This window comes from Nelusetta ayraudi, unplaced genomic scaffold (genome assembly GCF_046127955.1).
Source record: "Nelusetta ayraudi isolate G7.1 ecotype Tasmania unplaced genomic scaffold, CSIRO-AGI_Nayr_v1 ptg000005l, whole genome shotgun sequence".
NCBI lineage: Eukaryota > Metazoa > Chordata > Actinopteri > Tetraodontiformes > Monacanthidae > Nelusetta > Nelusetta ayraudi.
Genome location: NW_027466055.1, coordinates 2,409,383 through 2,432,823, shown reverse-complemented (window position 1 = coordinate 2,432,823; position 23,441 = coordinate 2,409,383). Strand labels below are relative to the sequence as shown.

Sequence of the window (23,441 nt, the reverse complement as noted above, 5' to 3'; positions counted from 1 at the left end):
GGGGGAATACTCTGATCCCATCTAATGCGGGAACAGCTGTTCAGGATCAGAGCTTTAAACTGCTCCCCATGTCTGTTCATGTTTAAAAAAAAAAAAGAAAAATCTGATCCGTGCTTTCAAAGACACAATCAGAGTGAGTGGCTTTAAAGGCAATAGAGGTTCTTAAATAAGCACTCTGGAGTCTCTAAGTCAAGCAAATGGGAACCTCATTTATTTCAAAGAAATATTGTCGCTGGACCAGCATGAAAAGTGTTTGTTTTTTTCATCAGCTGCTGTTGTCAATTGATGTATTGTGTGAATGCACTATTTAGTATTATCGTCATTTTGTACCATGATCATTTTTAATTGATAAAAGACTTTCCACCCTGTTACTTGGTTTCCACGCCATTACTTTTGATCCATCCATTATCCATCCTACCGGGTGGCCCTGGCTGAACCCTGAATTCATGGCTTGTTAATCACACTACTGTCATATTGACACTAACACACGCATTCACACCCACGGGCACTTTAGAGTCACTCATTTCCCTGACAAGCAGATTCAAATTTCGAGGCCCTCACAGAAAGTTCCTGAGTCAGAAATCAAATCCAGGACCTCCTTGTTGGGAGGCCCCAGTTCCCAACCACTGCACCAGCACGCCACCCCTGCTCTGATCCCGCTTTTTAACACACAAATAAAGCTGCAGCGTGACATGATGAATACATGACGTTTAATAGTTTTCAGAACAACAGGCATAACTCACAGATCGGGGGAGGGATTTTGAAACGAGAACCCCCAATTTGACTGGCAGACTAAATTAACGATGCTAGTCATGGGTGTTCTCCAGGCAATATTTTGTATTTTTGTTTTTTTATTTCTATAGTTTTCCTTCACTGAATGATTAAAACTGTGTGTGAGGTATCTTTGTTTTGGAATCCTTGGCCTCTTTACTGCGTAAACGATATTTATGGCTGGAATCGTATCCACCAGCCAAGCGTTCTCGAGGGAACGCCTGAAGAGTCGTCTCTACATCTGTCGTGACAACTTTCACATGCATGCCTTTTTGTCCGGTGTCTCGCACCTCACAGGCTCGTTCATTTTATCTCGGCCTCTCCGTCGGCTGCCAGCTGGACGGGCCAGGTTTTATAGCCGTGCATCTGTAGGGCACACTGTTTTACAAGAACAACAGTGTTTTAAGAACTTCACAACATGGTTTTAAAACACGCCAGCAGACCCAGTGCCAATAAAACGACATGGACGGGTTTTGTGCAGCACTTGCGTTATAATCTAATCATAAAAGCTACATGGAGCGGGTTGCACAACATGCACTAGGCTCAACCAACTCTATAAACCTCAAAAAAGAGCGTGGTGTGTGTGGTGTATAAGTGAGGTAAATGGGGCACATAATGAGGCTGATATAAACATTTACACATTAAGGATAAATGATCACCTCTGTCATGTCTTCATAGATGTATGTATATCTTGCACTACTTCCTAAAAGGTCAGGGACATTCTGCTTTCGGATAACATTTCAGAAAGTCCCGAAAATGCACTGTAACCTTTGCATGTCAACTTAATTTGACCTTCTTTAAATATTTATACTATAAATTCAATGTTTCATCACTTATTGCATAAAACTCTACTCTCTAAAGAGCTGATTAACCACAAAAAAACAAAACAAAGTATGTCATCCGTAAATCCACCAGGTTCTGATTCACTGACGATTTCTATTTCAACACTCCTTCATTTTGCTGTTGGGCACATGAGACACATTGAGAAGCCCTGTAAAGACCCTCATTTCATGATATATTATCACTAAACTTTATACCTTTCCCATGAAATGTCACTTCTGGTTCAATAACCCTAACTTTTGAGTGAATGGAGGATTAATATTCTCCTAAAGCCTCTGTACTGCCATATGCAGTGGCAATGCATGCGCCCACACAAACACATACACTACACATGCACACATGCACAAATCAATTGTCGAGTCTGTGCAGGTAATTACTGGAAATAATACTTACACAATAATGACTCACAATCTAAATAATTCAACCTCAAACCAAAGACTACTGGCCTACCGGCTTTTGTGGCCATAACCATAATAATGAGTCACTCAGCTGTCCATTAGCTCCTGAGAGGAATCACATGTGTTGGCAACGGATAACAAGAGACAATATTTCATTTTCATAACCATCAAAACAAAAGGATGATGCAAAAGTTCACGAATTTTGGAATGCGAGCACAAACACAGAGCCATGGCCAGTGCAGCTTTGTGAAAACATGGAGTCAAGACAAATATTTTCTCTGTTGAGTTTACATGCAGGGCTTTCAACAGAGGGTTGCTCGCAGCGCCATTAACTTGTTTGTTTGCATCTACAAGTGCATCATCGTTCATTGCCGCCTGTGCCGGTCGTCAGCGCTGATGTCATGTGTGGAGTAAATCAGATGATCGCGTGTGTGCACATGCCAGCGCTCCTCCACGCCAGTGTGATGTATTTGTCTGTGATGTCTTCCTGATAGCGGGGGTGTGAGATGCAGAGCAGACGTGGAGAACGGGAGCTGTCGCTGGAGGCAGAGCAGACGCGTCGAGCCCTCCAGTTCCTGATAGTGAGTAACTTTCCAGGAGGCTCCCCATGAAAGTGACTTTGAGAATTGATTTAGCGCCGAGCTAAATTATCGTAACAAGCAGCTTTATCCTCCATCTCCCACATCTATTTGTCTCAGCGCCTTTTTTATGTCTCGACCCTTGACCTTCTCCTGCTAACTTGTTGGCACATTATGCCGAAAAGGTCACAGGTCACGGTGTCTTAGTGTTTCATTAAAGTCCTCCGTCACGTGGGAAACTAAAGCTCGGGTGCAAGGGGAGGAAAGACAGAGATGGATGAACGAGGCTTGTTCGTGAGGAGAGCAGGTGGCGTCTGGGGGAAAGGAGGGGGCGGGGGGAAAAAGAGCCTGTTGCATGTTGTGTATCTGTTTGTGTGTACGGGTCCAACAGAGACTCATCTGAGGAAACATGCATGCCAAGAGTCCAGGAAACAGACCAGAGGAAATGTCTTCTGAGATCACTTAGGTCCTAAATTGGCCTGATTTATAAGCTGTGCTGCTGTTGTCTGAAAGAGCAAAACAAAGGGCTGAACCTACAAGGGCGACATGTGTTTCTGTTTACCTGTGTGATCTGTTGGAAGCAATTGAAGCGGTGCCTTTGCTGCCTCTCTCACTAACAAAGCACGTAGCAAAAAATGGAAGCCGGCACGGCAGCTGGATCGCTGCTGTTTCATGTCTTAATCTTTTTAGATCCGTCAATTTCAAACATCCTAATTGCGAGCGCAGGATTTCCTGTGAGGGTTAGAGGAAAAAGTGGCAGCGAGGGTTAAGCCACAAAGATGGTGAGAAGCCACCGCGAGTGGTCGTACAGCGCTGACTGCAGGGTCGCTTGGTGTTGATGGTGATGGATAGAAGCAGTTTTAAGAATGGATTGGATTTATATAGTGCTTTTCAAGGCACCCAAAGTGCTTTACATTGAACTGTTCATGCAATTTCTTCAAGTTTGGGGCGCTGGATTAAAAAGCCGAAAAAAGCTGGCCACATATGGCCCCCAGGCCGTAGTTTGCCCATGTGTGGTCTAAGTCTTTAGTAAAAGGTTTAAACAGTCCCCTCACTGGCGATGATACTGTTATCAGAGCAATTGAAAGAAATACAAGTCTGAAATTAGAAATAATTCTGTTGCATTTGTGTGTAAAGCATTTATTTGAATATGTGTGAAAATTAAAGGATTAAAGGTCAGACTTAATCAATCTCAATTTTTTGACATTTGTTGGCATATATATATATATATATATCTATGTATATATACGTAAACAATAAATGACACTTTGGCATTTCAATCTTAATATTTTCACCAAATCACCTTTGTTGTTTCTTCCCCCCTTGTGAGTGTGAGTGGAAACCTTCTTTTGTAATGGAAATTAGCCCCATTCTACAATCCCAAATACACTTCCTGTTTCCTTGGCATGCCGTTTCCATTAGCCAAAAAAAGGACATTACTGTTCACTGTTCCCTTGAGAGAATGACATGCTGAAAAGATGAAAATGCTGAATAAATGGCTGTCTCCAAATGGAGGGATAGCATGAGTTTACAGATTAGTCCTCCCCACAGGGCGGAGGGGCCCGTTTCACAATGTGCTTTTACTCAGCCGATATCTTGCGTTGCGTGAGAGATTTCCATATCTCACACACTCTTGTAAATCAGAATTGAACAGTAGTAACTCAGAGAATGAACTCCAAACATGTCTGCTTTCAATTTGGACCCGGGGTTTCCTGCCAAGGCTGAGGCGGGCTCCGAGACCACCCCTCAGATTTACTAGCCTCGTCACCTCTTAAGACTGCAGCAGCGCCACAACACACACCTTGTGCCCTACACAGCCAGAGGTGAGGGTGAGGTGTAGAAACTTTTGTGCACTGCGATGAGGGGAGGGGATAATAACCGGGCGAAATATTCAAATCGCTGGCAGCATCGTGTTATACAATGTTTTAGTAAAAAGTGTGCAATGTGTACACAATGTGTGGCAAACCGAAAACAATTTAATAGGCTTTTGGTAAATTCTTTGTTAACATCGTTCACATGAAATTCTTGGATGTGTCGTAAATAAGTTCAGACATCATCAGTAAAGTCAATTCTTCATTCTTTTTTTTTTTTCAACCGCCATTGGTTGATACCAAGTTAACAACTTAGGAACAACCTTTAGTTTATTTTCAGTTATCACCACAGTCATAACACGAACCACTGTGCTAATAATCATTACTGGGGCCACGCAGCCTCTAAAATGCCAAATGTAGGTCATTGAAGCTGTGCACTGGACCCATCCAACCATTACTATTAAATGATTATCTCAACCCGTTTTGAGGAGAACACAACCTGTTCATTATCCCTAAGAAAATGGTTTGCTGGTTATGGTTTTGGACAGAAAGCTTTATTGTTTCATCACAAATACAAATTTTTAATGCAGTCCATTCGAATTTGGCAAAATAGATACGAGATTTAAAAAGTAAAATCTTCACATTGCCTCACATTGCCTTTCATTGGCTTCATTAGTGATTTGGCATTAGTTCCTTTAAAAAAAATGGACCCAGTGGGTTTGTAATTTCAAATCAACGAGGGCCTTCTGGCAGTGGTGATTATCATTCTGTTCTTACTCACAGGCTGACAGAACAAATTTGAGAGCAGTGACTGTTACAGCCAAGAGCATTGAACTCCAACAATTTTCATATAAAAAGACTCAACTGGTCTTTTGAACCAGCAACTGTTGGACTAGAAGCACGGATATTGTGTAAATAAATCAGTGTAGTAAATACTTTAAATATTGTTCTTAGTTCAGAAATAGAGTATACAGCCAAGCCATGAGGGGAAATGAAGGTAACGGTTTTGTTTTTTACTCATATCACATATTGCTCATGCACAGATGTTGTTCCACGAAGCAAACTATTTTTTCTATGTAAAAGATTTCACAAATTCCTAAATGGTTGACCTCTGACATGCAGCCTGTTTGGCAAAATGGCTCCTTGTGAGCTCATACTGTATATTGGATTTCAGTCAAAAAGGCATGAAAAATTGGTAACAAAGTCTGTGAAAAACTAGGCTCCATTCGGTTAGACATTGGAGGCCGCTGCCACTGCAGTGTATTTGATTATGTCACCAACTCTGGCACATATTCAGACTACCTTAAGAAATCTGAAAACCATTATGTCGGACTCTTGGTCAAAAGTGCAGACTGTATTGGATATCACAGGCCCGTGGCTCACAGCAAGACAGCGTGATGAGGACAAAGATGACGGTTGAGTGAATAGCGGGGGTGGGGGAGGACGGCGAGGGGAGGCATTGCCGTGAAGATGTCGTGCAAGAGGTGGGGACGGAGACAAAATAAAGTTGAGCATGCCTCTCTGAGTAGACCTCTCAATTACAAACAGCTCACCATGTCACAGAGAAACAAAGGCATCCCCTCAAGGTGACGTAATTCGCAGGGCCTGCGTGTCCATCTGAAGTTACCTCCCCAGTTTTTCCAACACACAGCCCTTGCATGCAACGGCAAATTAGGTGTAGGCACGCCTACGCGAGGCACCCCCCCAACCCCACCCCACCACCACCACCACCACCACCACCACCACCTCCACCCCTCCCCCTTTTGTTTTGTCAGCACGCACCCAGAGAAAATGCATTAAAGAGGGGTCACGCACATGGGCCCGTCTCGTTCTTTCTCTCTTTCTTTCCTTCTTTCTTTCTTTCTTTCTTTCTTTCTTTCTTTCTCAACTCTCTGAGTGAGTGCGCTGCTGACTGACGCCTCTTAAAAGAAGCAAGAAATAGTTGCGTGTACATGTAGTCCCGTGAGTGCGGCCCGCTGTCTGATGCCTCTTCTTCGAGTGCACGTTGCAGTCATCTCGGCCTCATTAATTTGTCACGGAGACCTTGTCTGTCGGCGGATTCCTTTATGTTTGTATTTGTGGCGGGTCTGTTTTGATGTCCGTGTTTTGTCTGCAGTTACGTCAGAGCACAATTAAGGCCTCTGCTGGGATTAGTGTCGCTTTTGAAATCTTCTCACGTTGCGTCCTTTCTCATTTTTTACAGCCGGTAGAAGGTCCCACAGAGACGGCCGGGACAAAAGAAGCGCCTTGACAGAATAGAATCTGTAAGGAAAAAAATAGAAAACTAAAATATAGTTCAATAGGTTTCTCAATTTCAGTTTGCATGGCCAGCTGCCATTAAAATGTCACCATTAAACTGTCAATGTCAAAGTGGCGTTTAAACAGCCCATATTTCTCCGAAGAAGCAGCAGCAGCAGAATACAGCAGAGTAATTGGAATGAAAAAGGTGAAAGGTTTATAGCGAGCATAAAAAGTGGTATGCTGTTTGAAGCATAAATAACACGGATCAAAGCTGGTCAATTTGGCGTTATCTCCGCCTGATGACTCTATTGGTGGTCACATTCACCGGTCTTCTTGCATCGGAACGTCTGGAAATCCTTTGCCATGCGAGACTTTTGTCAAAAAACTTTGCAAGCAGAGCGAGGGAAGCGAGACTGGAGGCAAATTACCCTGCTTTAATGATAGGGGAGTCAGACGGCATCCCTTAAAATAATGAACCATTAAATGAGATCATCCTAAAATAATCATCCTGCCAAATCAGTTCTGACAGATCTGGCCGTTTACCTCCGACTGTCACGCCAGAGCCACTCAAAAAAAAACAAAAAACGACTCCTCCTTTAATAGCTTGTTGTTTACAGACTCTTTAATTATCACACGCACACACACACACACACACACACCAGAAGAGAACCAGCGTGTACAATTATAACAACAAAAAAAAATCTAGCAGGTGATGTCAATGCCATAATCTCTTTTGACACGTCTCCATTCTTTCTTTCGCAGAAGAAAACAAGTACAAAAAAAACACAGAGTGCAGCATGTTTTTATGCTTTTTTTCTTTTTCTTTGATTGACCACCTGCAACATGCAAAAGTCATGCTAGTGCTAGTTAAGAGAGAGACTCTTAAGAGAGTAAATGAAAACCAGACCTGTGCTTGGGGTCTTATGAGTTGTCAGAGAGACGGTGTAATGGGAATGCAGCACACTCCCTTTCTGCACTGTACACAACAGTCATTAGGCAACCCATCTGCTCAATGCTTGCATGTTAAGCGGTAATTTTCTGGCTTTGGTGTGTGTGTGTGCGTGTTTGTGTTTCATAGAATGCGTGCGCTTGGGAGTGTGTGTGTGTGTGTGTGTGAAAGAGAGAGAAAGAGAGAGAGGGAGAGAGCAGACATAGAGCTGATGAGAGATTTTTGTGTGTGTGTGTGTGTGTGTGTGTGTGTGTGTGTGTGTGTGTGTGTGTCTCAATGTCATCATAACCACAGAAATTAGAGCCTGATAGTATCTCCCCGCTCCTCTTCCCCAGCAGAGTCACGAGAGCCGAGGGTCCCCGCTGACCACACGCACTCACCCACTGACACTGACACACACACACACACACCCACACACACACGCCGCATCAGGCTTCCACATTTGGCGGGTAAACGTCTCCAGATTGGCGCAGCGGGCCCGAGTTCCCGCCTCCGCGGGCATCGTGCCGAGGAGCATTTGTAAACTGTCTCCTCCGTCGCCTCTTAACTCCTTGCAGATTTTTTGAAAAGTGGATTTATATGGTGAGTTCCTCCCCTGGGCTAATGACAGGCCAGGGTTAGCAATCGTGCAAAATGCAAAAGCTATTCGTCTCTGTCAGCTGAGGCCTCGCAGATTTGGTCGTATGCATGCGTTTCATTGGCATTTGAGAAAATGTGCACCTCACGCAAGAGCCATTAGCTTCTGTGTAAATATGTGGTCAGCGGGCTTCAACACAGTGCAGACAGTTTACATGTAGGCAGCTCTAAGGATGATATAGATTTCCCATATTATGTCAGTTGTTACACAATAAACCGCGAGTTTGCTTTGAGGGGGAAGTTTGGCCAGTTTGCCCTCTCCAGTCGGAGTCTCCAACCACATGGAAACATGTGAGTTCAGCCAGACTTGGGCCCGAGGTAAACTTGCACCATATGCCTCGTCTGAATCAATGATCAACGCAGTAAAATTTTTGCTCAGTCACACTTGGACCATGTGCTCATAGATATATTTTATTGTGGCAACTGACTTTGACTTTATAACATTGTCCAGGCAAAGATGTAGTTTGCGGGGGTTGCTGGACCATTTGTTCTAATCTGTGCGTGTATCGTGGCCTCAGCTCCAAACTTCCTCCAGCTTGAGCAATTCCTGCTTTTTTGCTGATGTCGATGTCAAGAGAGTTGGACGGAGGGGTTTTTATTTTTGTAGATTTCCCAACGTTTTTTACCGCTAGCCTGCAGAAGTAGCAATGCTGTCCAACTCCAAGGACATAAATGTCCATGATGTTATTCATTTTTGTACCAAAGTGTGAAAGAACGCTTGTATTGCAGTAGCCATCTTGCAGGAACATGCAGACAAGTGTTTGAACGTGGAGGATTACACAGTGTGTCATCTTTTGTGGCATTTTTATGGAGGCTGTGCAACAGACACAACAACAACATGTCACACACCAAATAACTTGCAGTAACAACAGGCAAACTTTTGCACGAACACTCACAGTGTCAAACATCATCAAGGCCACAAGCCACTGATGCCCTCGTTCCAACAAGGCAATTCCAGGGTGCATTCCGGGCCGCTGCCCAATTTGGAACCAGCCTTTCGTCTGTTTGGCAAAGAAAAAAGTGATTCCAGAGTGGCACCAGGTCTTTTCTGGACCAGAAAATGGCTTATGTCATGAGCAAAGCAAACAATGGGCCAGCTAATAGATGGAATGCAAAATACAGACACACTTAAAGGCAGCAGTGGTCTGTAGAAGGAGATAACTTGAGAGTTATAACTGAGTGGGTGAATACTTTTAGACCTGCGTGTCGCTAAAACTTGTAAAAACGTTTATTTAATTTGTAATAATGCAAACAGAGTTAGTCGTCATTCATCAGGATATAATGGTTTGCAATGATTGGTTTCTTTGTTGTTCCTTTTCACATACAGCTATAAAGGAGGGAGACATACAGCAGAGAATCTTCTAATTAACAAGTCAAAAGTGAAACTTTGCTTAGACAAAGTATAGCAACAACAACAACAACAGCAACATTTAGGGCCATGTGGGTAAAATGAAGGTTTCTTATTTTGCTTAACTACCAACCCACATCCACATTCAATTAAATATATGTAATAATGCTCCAACATATTGCCGTTTCCTGCCAACTACAGTTGTACAAATACTCTTGACGCAACTGAAGAGTTTATTGCATTTCTTAAAGAGAGTTTAGTGTCCTTTCAGAACTGCAAACGTCATAGTCGTGCCATCCAGTCGTGTAAAGCTGACCTCGTAGTTTCCCAGCTACACCACTCACTGATGTGACCTCCTTTGGCTGTGAGATGGCAGGCTAACACGGCCAAAGCAACGCTTCCTTTTTCCGCAAGAAAATAAAAACAGATGTGGCATAAAATAAAGTCTTGCTTCCAAGTTAGGTCCAGGAGGTAACGTGCAAATCTGTAGAGCATGATTCTCTCTGATGTTGCTCTTCCCATGTTGTTCTCCGCAGCTGAAGTCATTCCTGTGTGTTTTGTTTTTTTAATTAAAACACTTGCAGACAGAGTATGTGGAGATTCCCCAGTTGCTTCATGTTTTCTTCCTGCACTGACATCATCCTTGTATTTTAAATTACTTAATGCAGAGACAAAGTACATTCATACTAAATGAACACATGGACCTTCAAAGGACACAGCTACATGGTGCTATAAGTAATGAGAAAAGATTTCTTTTCTCATTACTTAACTAATCTTACCCATACCAACCTATATCTCAAGTGCCTGAAGGAACACAAATAATATGTACACCAACAGTCAAATGTTTAACCACATTCTTCTGATTTAATGGTTTTTCATTCATTTTCATGACTATTTACATCGTAGATTGTCACTCAAGGCTTCAGAACTATGAATGAACACATATGGAATATGTATTAAACAAAAAAAGTGTGAAATAAGTCCAACACGTTTTGCTATTTTAGATGATCTAGAATAGCCACCCTTCATATAAAATATGTATAATATAACATTCAATTATTTAACTTTTTTTTTTTCTTTTGCCATATTAATCCACATGTCTTGGTCATATATTTGATGTCTTCAGTATGTATCTAACAGTGTAGAAAGTAGGAAAGATGAAGAAGAAACAGGTGTGTCCAAACGTTTGACGGATAATGTATATTATCATTGATGAAGGTAAAAAGAGAATCTACTTCCTGTTATTAATTTTAATCTTAATTTAAATCTAATGTATTGGTAAAGATGGAGAAATCGCCTGTTGCAGCTCTGCAAGGCACAAGTCTGGGTGATGCGTCTAGATGGCGTGATGCTGTTTCATACAGCGGGAACCTACCTGGAGTCACCACACTGACCTAAGCAAGGAAATTTATGCCCTGAGCTGACAGCCAGGCTCTGACGAGCCACAGCTGTGAAAGTGCTTGTCAGAGCAGAAAAAGTCCCACTTTAGCTTGTGCATGAACTCTGCCACTGCTGAATGGTTTGCATGTGACGCACAGCCATAATACGATAATAAAAAAGCTTTCCTAGAGTATGTGCAGGCCTATCTGGCATCACATGACCGTGATGCGTCCGCAGCGAGGAGCTCCTCGCACTGTTTGGCCATCAGTCAGCCGTTAACCTTGTGGCCACCTACTTTCTGGAAGTCTGTAAGATTGTTGTTCTGTGTGATTCCTGGTCTACTGTTGGAATCTTTTTGCTGCTTTAACTGGGATGGCACCAACCTTCTGTCATTCATGTTTAAAAAGAACAAATAAAGATTTTTGTTAGTCAGTGATGACCTGAAGCTGTGACCCACGGTTTCCTGGTGCAAAAAAACATCACAAACACTGTTTCCACCAACACGAGCCTTCACTGCCGTTCTTTGTTCTCCTTTTTGGGACAAGAATGACTTTCATCCAGCCAAACAGAGATACATCCATGCTAATGACTTTAGGAGCAGCTGTCAGCGCTGTTTCTTTCCCGGCCCTTTTCTGTAATGATGACTTGTGTGGAATAATTCCTATAGTGTACAATATGGCGGCCTTGTCTCTGTAACTAAACTTATGTTGTGTTTTGGCAACATGCTCATAATTCACGTTTGATTTGAATAAAATTTGCAGAATTGCTTTTGTGCGCCACAGTAAACAATTTTAGCCACAGCAATTTTTTTTTAGATTTTGACAGTGCACAGCAGGAGATAGAATTAGATTTCTTGTCTAGCATATTGTACACAGCCCTTATTGGATTCCTGTACATTAAAAATGAAAAACATGTATAAAGCGAGCCATATAGCCCTGATTTATATCTTTTTCCAAAAATGATCTCAGCTACATCCAGATGTAAATAGATGAACAGAGGTAGTTTGAGCCTGTGCGTCTGTCCTGTTGTAACGTCAACAGGTTGTCGTGTCTGAGGCTCAAATCCATGAGAAAGACTGAGATCAAATAAAAGCCCTTACATCCATCCATTAAGAAGGACTTTGTTTGTCCATAGTCCAGTGAGTCTCTTTCTCTCTCTCTCTCTGTCTCTCACGTGTTCCCTCTCTCTCTCTCTCTCTCTCCCTCTCTCTCCCTCTCACCCTCTCACTCTCACTGGTGTGGCTTGCGAGAGTTTCCACAGTTGGTCACAAATATAGTAACTTTCCATCTCATGGATCCAAGGCTTTGCTGAGAGATTACTTTGATGTCCCTTATCGGTCTGTGAGTGCAAACAGTGATGATTGCCACCAAATAGCAGCTTCAGGAAATGCAAAGGGAATTTAGTTGAAACACAATCAACTTGATCTTTGTGTGGCCTGGCGGCAACTCATACCCCTTTACCACCGGCTGGAACCAGTTGTAAGACCAGCGCTGCCGCCCGTCCATAGGCGAAGAGCTAGTTTTCCTCAGTCAGAGCTGTTCATTGTGTTGTGTCGTCACATCGCTGCGTGTGATGCCAGAACGAAAGAACCGCTCACTACATATTTACAACATGTACTACTCAAGATTTGTGAAAACTGTCAGTAGTATCAAGTTACGTTACGAAAGAAAGGTTGTCAGTACCCCCCTGCGACTTTGTCCAAAGACATCCTGCACCCCTGCAAACCCTAAGTGCAGGAGAAGCAGCCACAGAAGATGGATTGATGGATGGTTGTCCCTTTTAACACAGAAGTCTTTAGTAATTACTGTCATCTACAGAGGGGGTCACCAACACGTGCTTGCGGCCACCACGTAGCACCCCAAGGACCACGTGTGTAGCCTGCAATTCGTGAAATTGCACAACACGTTTGCTGCGTCAAAAATTCAATTTTATCCAACCTTGTCAAGGCATTGTTTATAATTATTGTGAACTCATTTACATAATTAATGTCTTCACATAGCTCAGTATCATTAATTATGATATGTAATTGAGTACTGTAATTTGTTATTTTAGGAGAGTGTCGTTGCCCTTCATGTGACTCAGTACCCATGAAGTAGCTCTCAGGTTGAAAAGGGTTGGTGACTCCTGGTCTAGAGGAACAATTTATGCATTTTAGTCATAAAATCAAACACACACACTCACTGGCTACTTTACTAGATAAAACCTCAATAGCTTGTCAAGGCAAATAAGTGATGAGACACTCGATGCCACTGAGCCAGTCAAGGAGGAGAACATCAGAATGAGGCAGAAACTGGATTTAAGTGACTGAACGTGGTGAGCACGGCTGTCGGCGCAAGACAGCTCACAAACTCTCCTAAATTACCGATCTGCTGGGATTTTGACAGAACTCCATCTCAAGGGTTGAAAGACAGTTGTCCCAAAAAGAAAGAAAAAAAATCTATGAAAGGGCAGTTATTTGGAGTGAAAGGTCAAACCGTGAGGGCACAGATGAAAATGATTTGGTTGGAGACTGTCCAAAGGCAACAGGAACTCAAATATCAACTGCCAAGGTCTGCAGAATAATATCTCTGAATGGACAACGTGTCCTTGCAGCAGTGTACAAGCAGAGTGTCGCTAACCTTGGCAGTACTCACGGCCAGAAGAAATTCACTTTTTGGTCTATTTTGCATCTGCTTGCTGGCACAGGCAAACTTTATGTCTTTTTTTTTTTTTTTTTAATGCGACTAGTTACTTCCATGAATAAAAAGTGAGATCATTAAGTTCAGCTTGAAAACTGAAATGTTATCCTAAGTTATTAATATGACAAGTTAAGACCTGCCTCAAAGGCCCATATTTATCCAATATGGTTTTCACAAGTTATTTCTTGTGTAATCCTCAAATGAGCAAAGTCTTGAGGTTTGAAAGAAATAAATTAAAAGGAAAAATTATTAGACCAATTCAAAACATCTGACACCCTCAAACTGTATGCCGCATAGCGTGCGATGCAGCCAGCATGTGTGTGCGCAGACTTGGCCATAGCCACCGTTTCAGCTCTTAGAAGTGGTATTTCATCTGAAACAACTGCTCCAGATGATGAAAGTCCCCTTAGAAACAGAGGCACGTTTCTAAATACCCCATAAAAAATGAAAACAACATGAAAATAAGACGGGAGAAATAAATATAAACCGACTTGTCACGCATCTTGCACAAGTTGAGAGGCAAGAGCAGTTATGACCTCAGGCAGGTTTTACTGGGGGAGCAGCTGTGAAGGCATGCAGAGGCACACATTAATAAGCAGGTGTACCTTAGCACAACTATAGTCACGCGCTGTATGACTCAATGAATATATTCATGTGGCTATATATATATACATATATATATATGTATTATATGTATATACATATATATATATATATATGTATATATATATATATATATATATATATATATACACTTCACTGTTGATGCAACATTTGACTCGTGTGTTGTAGGCTTAAGTCTACCACAGTGTTTTAACCCTTCATTAATAAATATATAGCCACTTCTGGTAAAATTGTGGTTGTCAAGCTGCCAGCATCCTTGTTTTTAAGTTCTACTCAGTAAGTTATTTTACAGATTTTTTTTTTAAACTTATCTACACACATTTGGGCATCACAGTTATTACCCTCTGTCTCTCCAAGACAGAAGTGATAGATTTCTGATTTGAGTCGGGCTACATGGAGGATGAGCCCAAGCACGGTTCTTTAAACTTGGAGTGTTGCTTGAGCCTGTGGGCCCCTACAAGACTTGAGTCCTCTGCAGTGTAGCGGGCTTGTGAGGTTGAAGTGTCATAACTAAGGAGATTAAAAGCCCTTTCAGCAAATGAATCATCAGAAATTGTTGTTGAATGATAAAAGTTCCCCACTGAAGTGTTGTTAGAACGCAACACGTAGGGCTTAAAGTGATAAACCTGTGTTTATGGGGCCTGACTCTGGTAAGTGAGGAGTCGAGCACCGAGGATTCGCCTATATGGTTGGATTAAGCTCAGGGATAATCTGCCTTTTATGTCCTTCTGCAGCGTCGGACGACCGCAGCTGGGAAATGTTTTCTTTGAAAACTGCCAGCGTGTTGACAGATTTTGTCAATCTGCGACAATAACATAACATAACAGTGCATTGTAGGTACGCCGAGCGGCCATACACCGCGCAATTCCAATAGTGGGTGTTACGATGACAAATCAGGGTGTATTCCCACCCGCGCGCGTTTTGTCCCAGGCCCTGGGCTTTTTGTGGTACTGTTGATCCCAGCGTGGAAGCGCCGCGCATTAATTTCATCCTGTTGTGTTTATCTGAAGCCGTTGCAATTAATGAAATGCTGACAGACGATACACACGCACGGCCGCTTCTCGCGTGACGCATCCTAATAATGGGCGTGCACCTCTGTGTGATGTCAAGCCACACTGAAGACCCAAGACACACACACACACACACACACACACACATACACACACACACGCACAGATCATCACCACTGATGCAAGAACATTGGGCTGTGATTGGAAGAGGGGATGTTAATCAGACGAGATGAGGAGAGATCTTCCACTCTGACGCATTTGCCTCTCGCTTCGCTCTCGAACACAAGTGGCATCACTCCGGACACTCTGAATACAATTCAGTCTGTTAAAAACATTCTGCCCTTTAGTAGTCGCGTTGGTGATTCATGTCTGGATATTGTAAATATTATGGCCAACCCGACCGCGTAGAATGATGGACTTGAGTTTTTCACCCACACACATCAATTTTATTTTTTTTTTGCAATAAACTCATGACACAGAGCTCGATGACACACAATCCCATTGCGTAAGTTTTCGGGAAGAAGAATGTCAATTTTCTTTCTTTTCTTTTCTTTTTTTACACTCCAATGTCTTTCATACGGTTTGACGTGGAACGACGTCAAGTGAGGCTGTCGGCGGCCTTTTAGCGCGGCAGCCAAGAGCTGTTGGGCCAACACCACGGTGACTGATATTGTACACAAAGACAACTACACACGCACACAATTGAGGCTTTTTGCAATTTATTTGTTTGCTGTATTAATACTTTTCGGAAGTGTAAGAATCAGAAGTCTAATCACAAATGTAACCACTGTTTGGATAGAACATCTGAAAAAAAATTATTATTTACTCATTCTTTTAAAAAAGTGTGTGTCCACCTAATGAACACACATAACATCTGATTGAGAGCTAGGCACGGCAATGACAGTAAATCACAGAAAGGATGTAAAATAAGTCAACTATTTGACTATGTGACGTCAGAAGATTACTTGGTTTTCTGACTTTGAAGTTTTGGCTGTTCCCTGCTCTAGAACACTATTTCAAAAGGATGGATGGGCCCCTGCGAACTTGTGGCATGTTGCACGTCAGAGTGGTAGCGGGTGTGTGTTTGTGTATGTGTGTGTGTGTGTGTGGAGTTGCTTGATCACTGTTTGCATGCTGCCACAAAGTAAAAAGTCATAAAAGCACACCTGCGCACATTACTTTCTCTGAATAGGGTTTAATTGTTTTAATTGCAGAGTGGGTTTTGTGGGAAGATGTGTTCACACGTTCACGACTGTGCTCCCGACTCTCAGCAGAACTACAAAGTACAAGAGACTAGAAAATGATGAATTTGAAAAATCAAACAAAAACACCTTTTTTAGTCAGAGGAAAACTATACACACAACTGTCCTCATAGCATCTGTTCAACAGCTTTTTTCAAGGCGTACTCTTTGAAGTTTGACATGAATATTCTGAATCTTAACAACACAAGAGCAGCATCATTCAACAAATGCCTCTTTTGTAGCGGAAAATATTTCCATATCTATCAAACAGACAAATAAAGCGACTGCATATTTAAATGAATGTGATGAAGTTGCGCTGAAGTATATACTGTATACAGTAAAGCTCAGGGGTCACCAACGTGGTGCCCGTGGGCACCAGGACCACAAGGACCACATGAGTACCACACAGACCTGTTTGAAAAATTGCACATTTTGTGGGCTGCGTCCAGAATTCAATTTTATCCAACCTTGTTAAGTCATTATTTAGATAATTATTTAGAATTCATGAACGTGATCAGTATCATTAATGATAATATATAACATATAATATCTAATGAGAAAGTTTGTCATTTCTGGAGCGTGTAGCAAATTGGTTGTCCCTCATACGACTCAAGAACCACGAAGTAGCTCTCGCATTCAAAAAGGTTGGCGACTCCTGCCGTTTCAGCTTGTTCGCCTTTAAGCGGTCCAACAGCGCCATCTACAGATGGAATCTCCTCTGTCGCTGCCACACCGATACACCAAGCGCTATCTGTCGCCTCTAAACACAGCACAGCACAGGCCGGGTCGCTGTCTTTCTCTTTCCCAAGGAGCATAGAAGACTGCCAAGATGTCTGACATGGAGGATGATTTCATGTGTGATGATGAAGAAGATTATGACCTGGTATTTACAGCCAGAATTCAGCTTCGTTGTGGCTTTTGTTTTATGTCGTTAGTCTGACGAGCGACTCAAAGTGAAGTGTAGCGCTAGTGCTAATGCTAGCTGTGTACGTTAGCTCGTCTGCTAATATGAAGTTGACAGCGGTAGCTTCCCAGTTAGCGATTTGATAAATGAAAGTGTTTAGACGTAAGCAATTTATATGTACTTAACCTATGTATGACGTCGACGGTATCGTACGCGTGTTCTACCATAATCAAGTGGTAGGAATTGAAAGTACCCGAGTCGAGTAGTTAGCACGATGTGGCTAAAAGCGTTAGCTGTAGAATCTTATTCTAGTTCCTCTCCTTTCCATGTGCATGCAAGCTGTGTCTGTCCTGAAACTATTTATCGTGGGCCCTCAGATAAATATGCTGCATTCTGTGTTGTATATTTAGGAATACTCGGAGGACAGTAATTCAGAGCCAAATGTGGACCTGGAGAACCAGTACTACAACTCAAAAGCCTTAAAAGAGGATGATCCCAAAGCAGCACTTAGCAGTTTCCAGAAGGTAGGGTGCTGCTCTCTCTTAAGTGTTTGTTATTGGAGTTTTTGTTCCCCATGACACTCAGCATTTTCTGACATTCCCTCCTATTATTATGTGTTTAGGTCCTGGAGCTTGAAGGAGAGAAAGGAGAATGGGGTTTCAAAGCACTTAAACAGATGATTAAAATCAACTTTAAGCTGGTATGTCATGTGAAATTAATGCCAATTTTAATTCCTGCCAAATGTCATCCAAGTGATTTTCATGTTGTTGTTGTTTTTTTTGTTTTTGTTTTTTTTTTGTTTGTTTGTTTGTTTACCATACAGACCAACTTTCCAGAGATGATGAACAGGTACAAGCAGCTCCTCACGTACATTAGAAGTGCTGTGACCAGAAACTACTCAGAAAAGTCCATTAACTCCATTCTGGACTACATCTCTACCTCCAAACAGGTGTGCATCAGAAATGCTGCCGAGTTCCTCAGCTCAAACAGCGGTTTGAGCGGTTTTCAAAACAAAACAATTGTTTTGAAGTTGCATTTGATTACACAACAACAAAAACAATGTGTCTTGTTTTACAGATGGACCTGCTCCAGGAGTTCTACGAAACCACTTTAGACGCTTTGAAAGATGCAAAAAATGACAGACTGTGGTTCAAAACTAACACAAAGGTACACAGATGTGCTGAATTGATCTATTCAATTTCAGGTTCACAATGCACTTGAGCAGAAGCACAGAAATGAAGCATTGGTTTCTTTCATACAGTTGGGGAAGCTGTACCTTGAGAGAGAAGAATATGGAAAATTGCAAAAGATCCTTAGGCAACTTCATCAGTCTTGCCAGGTAAGAAGGAATACTTCTTGCTTTTGTCTGTACGTTAAGTAAATCTTTTTGTTTGACTCTGGTTCCACCTTAATTGTCTGAATGCAATCATTGAACGCGAATGAGCGTTGTTTCCTCTAGAACAGGATAGTTTATGTATATAATTGCTGTAGTTCATGTTTATCCGTAGAAGGACCATAAGTCAGTGCACGTCTTGTGTATAGTTGTGGTCACATTATTGGTGACTGTGTGTTGTTTCATGGTTCAACGCACCTTGGTACTTCCGTCACATTATGTTTTGTGTGTGAGAAGGTGGTTTTTTATTTGTTTTGTTTTTTTTGAGAAAAACATTTGATTTTTGTATTTTCCTTGAAAGAGGAATCCTCCTCTGTGAACATACACACAGTTGACCATTCTGATCTGTTTGAGGCTCTTGTGCCAACACTGATATGCACACGTTAGAACAGGAGGCCACTATTTTTGGCCCATTGATTTGTGCTGCGGAAGTCCGTCCCAGTCAAGTTGCCTCTCCTGTCAAAAACATTACGTCCAGCTGATTGAAGTAGAAAATGAGAACGTGATGAGATGTCACGGACGTCTTGGCCCTGTTATGTTATTCTGGGTGTGTCCCTGCAGACCGATGACGGAGAGGATGACCTGAAGAAGGGCACCCAGCTGTTAGAGATCTACGCTCTGGAGATCCAGATGTACACAGCACAGAAAAATAACAAGAAACTAAAAGCCCTGTACGAGCAGTCACTTCACATCAAATCTGCGATTCCACATCCCCTCATAATGGGAGTTATCAGAGGTGAGCTCGTGCACGTGTTCCTTTTAGGGATGCTACGCTTGCAAGGGCTCGCGTGACGTTTCTCCTGCTCCCCCCCCCCCCAGAGTGTGGCGGGAAAATGCATTTGAGAGAGGGTGAGTTTGAGAAAGCTCACACGGACTTCTTTGAGGCCTTCAAAAACTACGACGAGTCTGGAAGCCCGAGAAGAACGACGTGCCTGAAGTACTTGGTCCTAGCCAACATGTTGATGAAGTCGGGGATAAATCCTTTTGACTCTCAAGAGGTATGTAATAAATGTCTCTATGAAAGCCTTGCTCTCAATACCTATGTCGTGTTTGTCAAGTCTGAGTGAATAGAAATAAGCTGAGGGTTAGTGGTTGATGCAGATACTTGAAGCTTTGATAGTGTGTATAATATGTGACAGAATCTGGCACAATGTTTGGATGTCTGTGTTTCTGAGTATTTCTTATTTGGGTTTTGTTTCTTTGTGTCTTTTATTTTTTTTAAAGGCCAAACCCTACAAAAATGACCCAGAAATTCTAGCAATGACAAATTTAGTGAGGTAAGCACGCATTCATACATTCTCATGTTTTATAACAAAGTACTGTCAGCACGGTGCACATCTGTCCTCTTTGTTTTTGTTGCGTTTGTCAGTGATTTTTAAACTCGACTACAGCTAACAGTAGTTAACAGTAATATAAATTCATGCCATATGCAACAGGAAACTGCACTGAGAAAAACTCCATCGCATAGTGCATTCAACAGCTTTCCACCATGCTCGCAGAGATACACTGTAAATAGTAACGCAACACTGTGTTTTCTCTTCCAGCGCCTATCAGAACAATGACATCACCGAATTTGAAAAAATCTTGAAAACGAATCACAGTAACATCATGGACGACCCGTTTATCAGGGAGCACATAGAGGGTGAGTGTGAGCGGGACTCCGGTCCCGTGCAAGATGAAGCTGGCGGAGCGGGAGGGGGACTGTTGTTAACTGTGGCTTCTTGTGTGTTTTGTCACAGAGCTCCTGAGGAACATCAGAACTCAAGTACTAATTAAACTCATCAAACCATACACAAGAATACACATTCCTTTCATCTCAAAGGTAAGTTACACCCCCTGTTGTTTAGCTCGTACCCACATTCTGTTTAACTTGCTGTCATTGGTGCTTAGAATACTGCAAATGGTGAAGATTGGTCTGTAACTTTATGTTTCAGCTGTATTTTTTTTTTCATGCTATTCACTGCTGTACAGGGAAGAATAGTGTCAGAAAATGAGTGATATTTATGGTGACTGGCTTGTACAATAAGAAACAATTAGAGGAATTGAGGAAAATCAAAAAGCAAAAATCTAAATGACAAAAGTTTACAGGAGTTTGTCTGAGTTCTGCAGTATGAGGTCCTTTGTCCAAAATTTGGAACCACTCCTTTAATAATTATTTTTTCATATTACTTCTCGTTGGGTCCAGTATTGCAGCACAAACCTGAACCTACACAGAACGGACGACACTGTCGCTTGTGTCTATGCAGTGTTTGTCATCGGTTTCCCCACACAGGTTTCTTACCACAACAGCAGTGTGTTAAATTTTTCAATGACAACACTTTTAACATGGTATTCAACTGCTATGAGGGCGGCTGTGATATGTTTGTAGTTCGGGAGCTGAACACTTTTGTGTTTCTTTTTTTTTTGTGTTCCAGGAGCTGAACATCGATGTGTGTGACGTAGAGAGCTTGCTGGTGCAGTGCATCTTGGACAAGTAAGTCTCCCCCTTCCTCCCCCCTGCGGCTGCTGAGTTAGAAAAATAGTCTCCTTCCTTCCTGTAAGGACTTCCCTGTAGTTTTCATTATTTTCTCTGCACAGTTGGCTGCTTGCGAGCTCATACTTTTCATTACATCCGTGTTGTCAGGCTGTAATTCTCAGGCGGACTGTTTTGAAGCCTGGTGGGTGTGGTTCTCTGACGTAAATGGCTGTGAGGGGGGGGGGCATTTAGTTAAAACTGATGCGTAGCACGAGGAATGCGTTAAATGCGTGCCTGTTTACCTTAAAAAGCCTGTCATGTGTTCCACCAATAAACTGCGCAAGCATTGGAATTTGATTATAGTCACGCAAGCATTGATGCTGTCTTTTATGTTGCTGTCATACGCCGGGTGTGGATGGATTCATCACACTGGGTCTCCTTCCCTGCCAAAAATGTGCATGTTCTGCCCGAGGAGCAGTCTTGTTGTTTTGTTGTTTTCTTAGTCCTGTTTGCCACTGGTGGCGTAACAATAATGATAAGAAATGAAAAATTTAATCTGTCACTCAATTTACATTTTAGAGAGACTGCTGCTACAGCCACAATAATAAAACCTCTAGAGAGAAGCAGAAACACAGTTGTCATCCAAAGGAAACCAGGATCAACAGTAGACATTTAAAAAAAAAAGAAAAAAGATTTTCCTCTTCTTTTTCTTCTGAAGCAATGTTTTAAAGCCCCTTTTAAAACTTATCTACCGTGTGTGGGGCCCTCTGATGTTCTGGGGAGAGGATTCCACAGGCGAGGGGCAGCAGAGCAAAAAGCTCGGCCTCTTGTTGAGCGGGTGACAGAAGTCAGCAGCTTTAGGTTAAAAGTTAAAAAGTGTACAGTTTAAGACTTATTTTACACCTAACTAAATGTTCTAGTCGTTCTAGTCCAACTGTTAAGAAATTGAATCCAGTATTTCAGTTGGATGAGTATTTATATTTATTTCCAAATCAGGAGTTCAGCCAGTCTAACACAATGAACGGTTTTACAAGCACGCCCACCCACCGATCGGAAGACTCCAGTTGCTGTTGAGTCGGCATTGCAAAGTGTTGGATCAAATGTCACGACAAACTGGAGTTTTTTCTTTTTTTTTCTTTTTTTTCTTTCTTTCTTTGCTGCCACACGCCAACTTGTTACGCCTAACATTTGAGTTGTTTTTTTGTGAGATCTAAAATCTATGCCTGTTTTTTTCTCCCTCTCAGCACAATCCATGGCCGGATCGACCAGGTCAACCAGCTGCTAGAACTGGACTACCAGAAGAGAGGAGGCGCACGCTATACAGCTTTAGACAAATGGACAAATCAGCTCAACACTCTCAACCAAGCAATTGTCAGCAAGCTCACATGATGGCATGTTGACGACGTGGAGAAGGCAAATGGCATGCTTCAAATACATTTAAATTATGTTTCTGCGCTCGTGGGTTTTTCAATAATGGCAACCTCCAGAAGACCACAAAGGCCTCGGGAACGTGTTTGGGTGTCTTTTGTGCGGCGGCGATGAAGCGGGAAACCACTGACACTTTGTTTTCTTATTGATTGGCCCGAGCCTCCCTTGTGCTACAAACAAACGCGTCAGATGGTCAAATCCAAATGCGCAAAAGAAAACATGTACACAGTCTTGTGCTGTATACTGTCCATTGTTAATAAACAGATTTCTCAGCACTAAACGGATTTGGTGCCTTTTGACTGGAAAAACTTTATTCAACCACAATGGGGTGGGAGGGGCAAAGCACTGAGCAAAAAAAATGTTGGTTAGACTAGTGTTGTCGTACTAAAGATTGATCTTGGTCTCCAGACCACTTTTTAAGGGTCTCGGTCCAGTCTCTGAGGCATTATTACTCGCTCTCGGATTGGGCCGACTCAGGATTTTGGATCCAGACCGGTCAGGACTCAGCCATCACTGCAATGACGGATAATAACTGAAAAGAATCCAGCTGCTGCAGTTTTACGCTCAGAGACACCCAAAATGACACAGCTAAAGCTGCAAATTTTTAAAGAAAATGATTAAAAGATAACTAAAACTAATAGAGATGTTGTTGGATTTAGAAGAAAACTTGAATTTAATAAAAAATGTTGTCTTTTTTCCTGCTTTGTTGTTATTATTCTTTGATATATATATAAAGTCTTGGTCTTGAACCCTGAA

General features: G+C 42.2%; 1 protein-coding gene across 2 annotated transcripts; it reads left to right on the top strand.

Annotated features, from left to right (window-relative positions):
* The first annotated feature begins 2,503 nt into the window (after nucleotides 1–2,503).
* cops2 (COP9 signalosome subunit 2) lies at nucleotides 2,504–22,965 on the top strand. 2 transcript variants are annotated; one of them, XM_076049078.1, is made up of 13 exons: nucleotides 2,504–2,590; nucleotides 17,820–17,933; nucleotides 18,032–18,109; nucleotides 18,233–18,358; nucleotides 18,487–18,576; nucleotides 18,671–18,748; nucleotides 19,364–19,538; nucleotides 19,622–19,800; nucleotides 20,027–20,079; nucleotides 20,347–20,444; nucleotides 20,542–20,624; nucleotides 21,217–21,275; nucleotides 22,502–22,965. In XM_076049078.1, the coding sequence occupies exons 1-13, from the start codon at nucleotides 2,516–2,518 to the stop codon at nucleotides 22,644–22,646; spliced, it is 1,353 nt and encodes a 450-aa protein (XP_075905193.1). In that variant the 5' UTR covers nucleotides 2,504–2,515; the 3' UTR covers nucleotides 22,647–22,965. The 2 variants fall into 2 exon arrangements, with proteins under 2 accessions (XP_075905193.1, XP_075905203.1); XM_076049088.1 differs by lacking the exon at nucleotides 2,504–2,590 and adding an exon at nucleotides 17,231–17,388.
* The last annotated feature ends 476 nt before the right edge of the window (nucleotides 22,966–23,441 follow it).

Excerpts from the sequence above, each read along its gene's own strand:
- cops2 (XM_076049078.1), top strand. The coding sequence starts at position 2,516 with ATGCAGAGCAGACGTGGAGAACGGGAGCTGTCGCTGGAGGCAGAGCAG. Across the intron at positions 20,080-20,346 it reads GCAATGACAAATTTAGTGAG|CGCCTATCAGAACAATGACA; the intron begins GTAAGCACGCAT and ends TTTCTCTTCCAG. Across the intron at positions 20,445-20,541 it reads TATCAGGGAGCACATAGAGG|AGCTCCTGAGGAACATCAGA; the intron begins GTGAGTGTGAGC and ends GTTTTGTCACAG.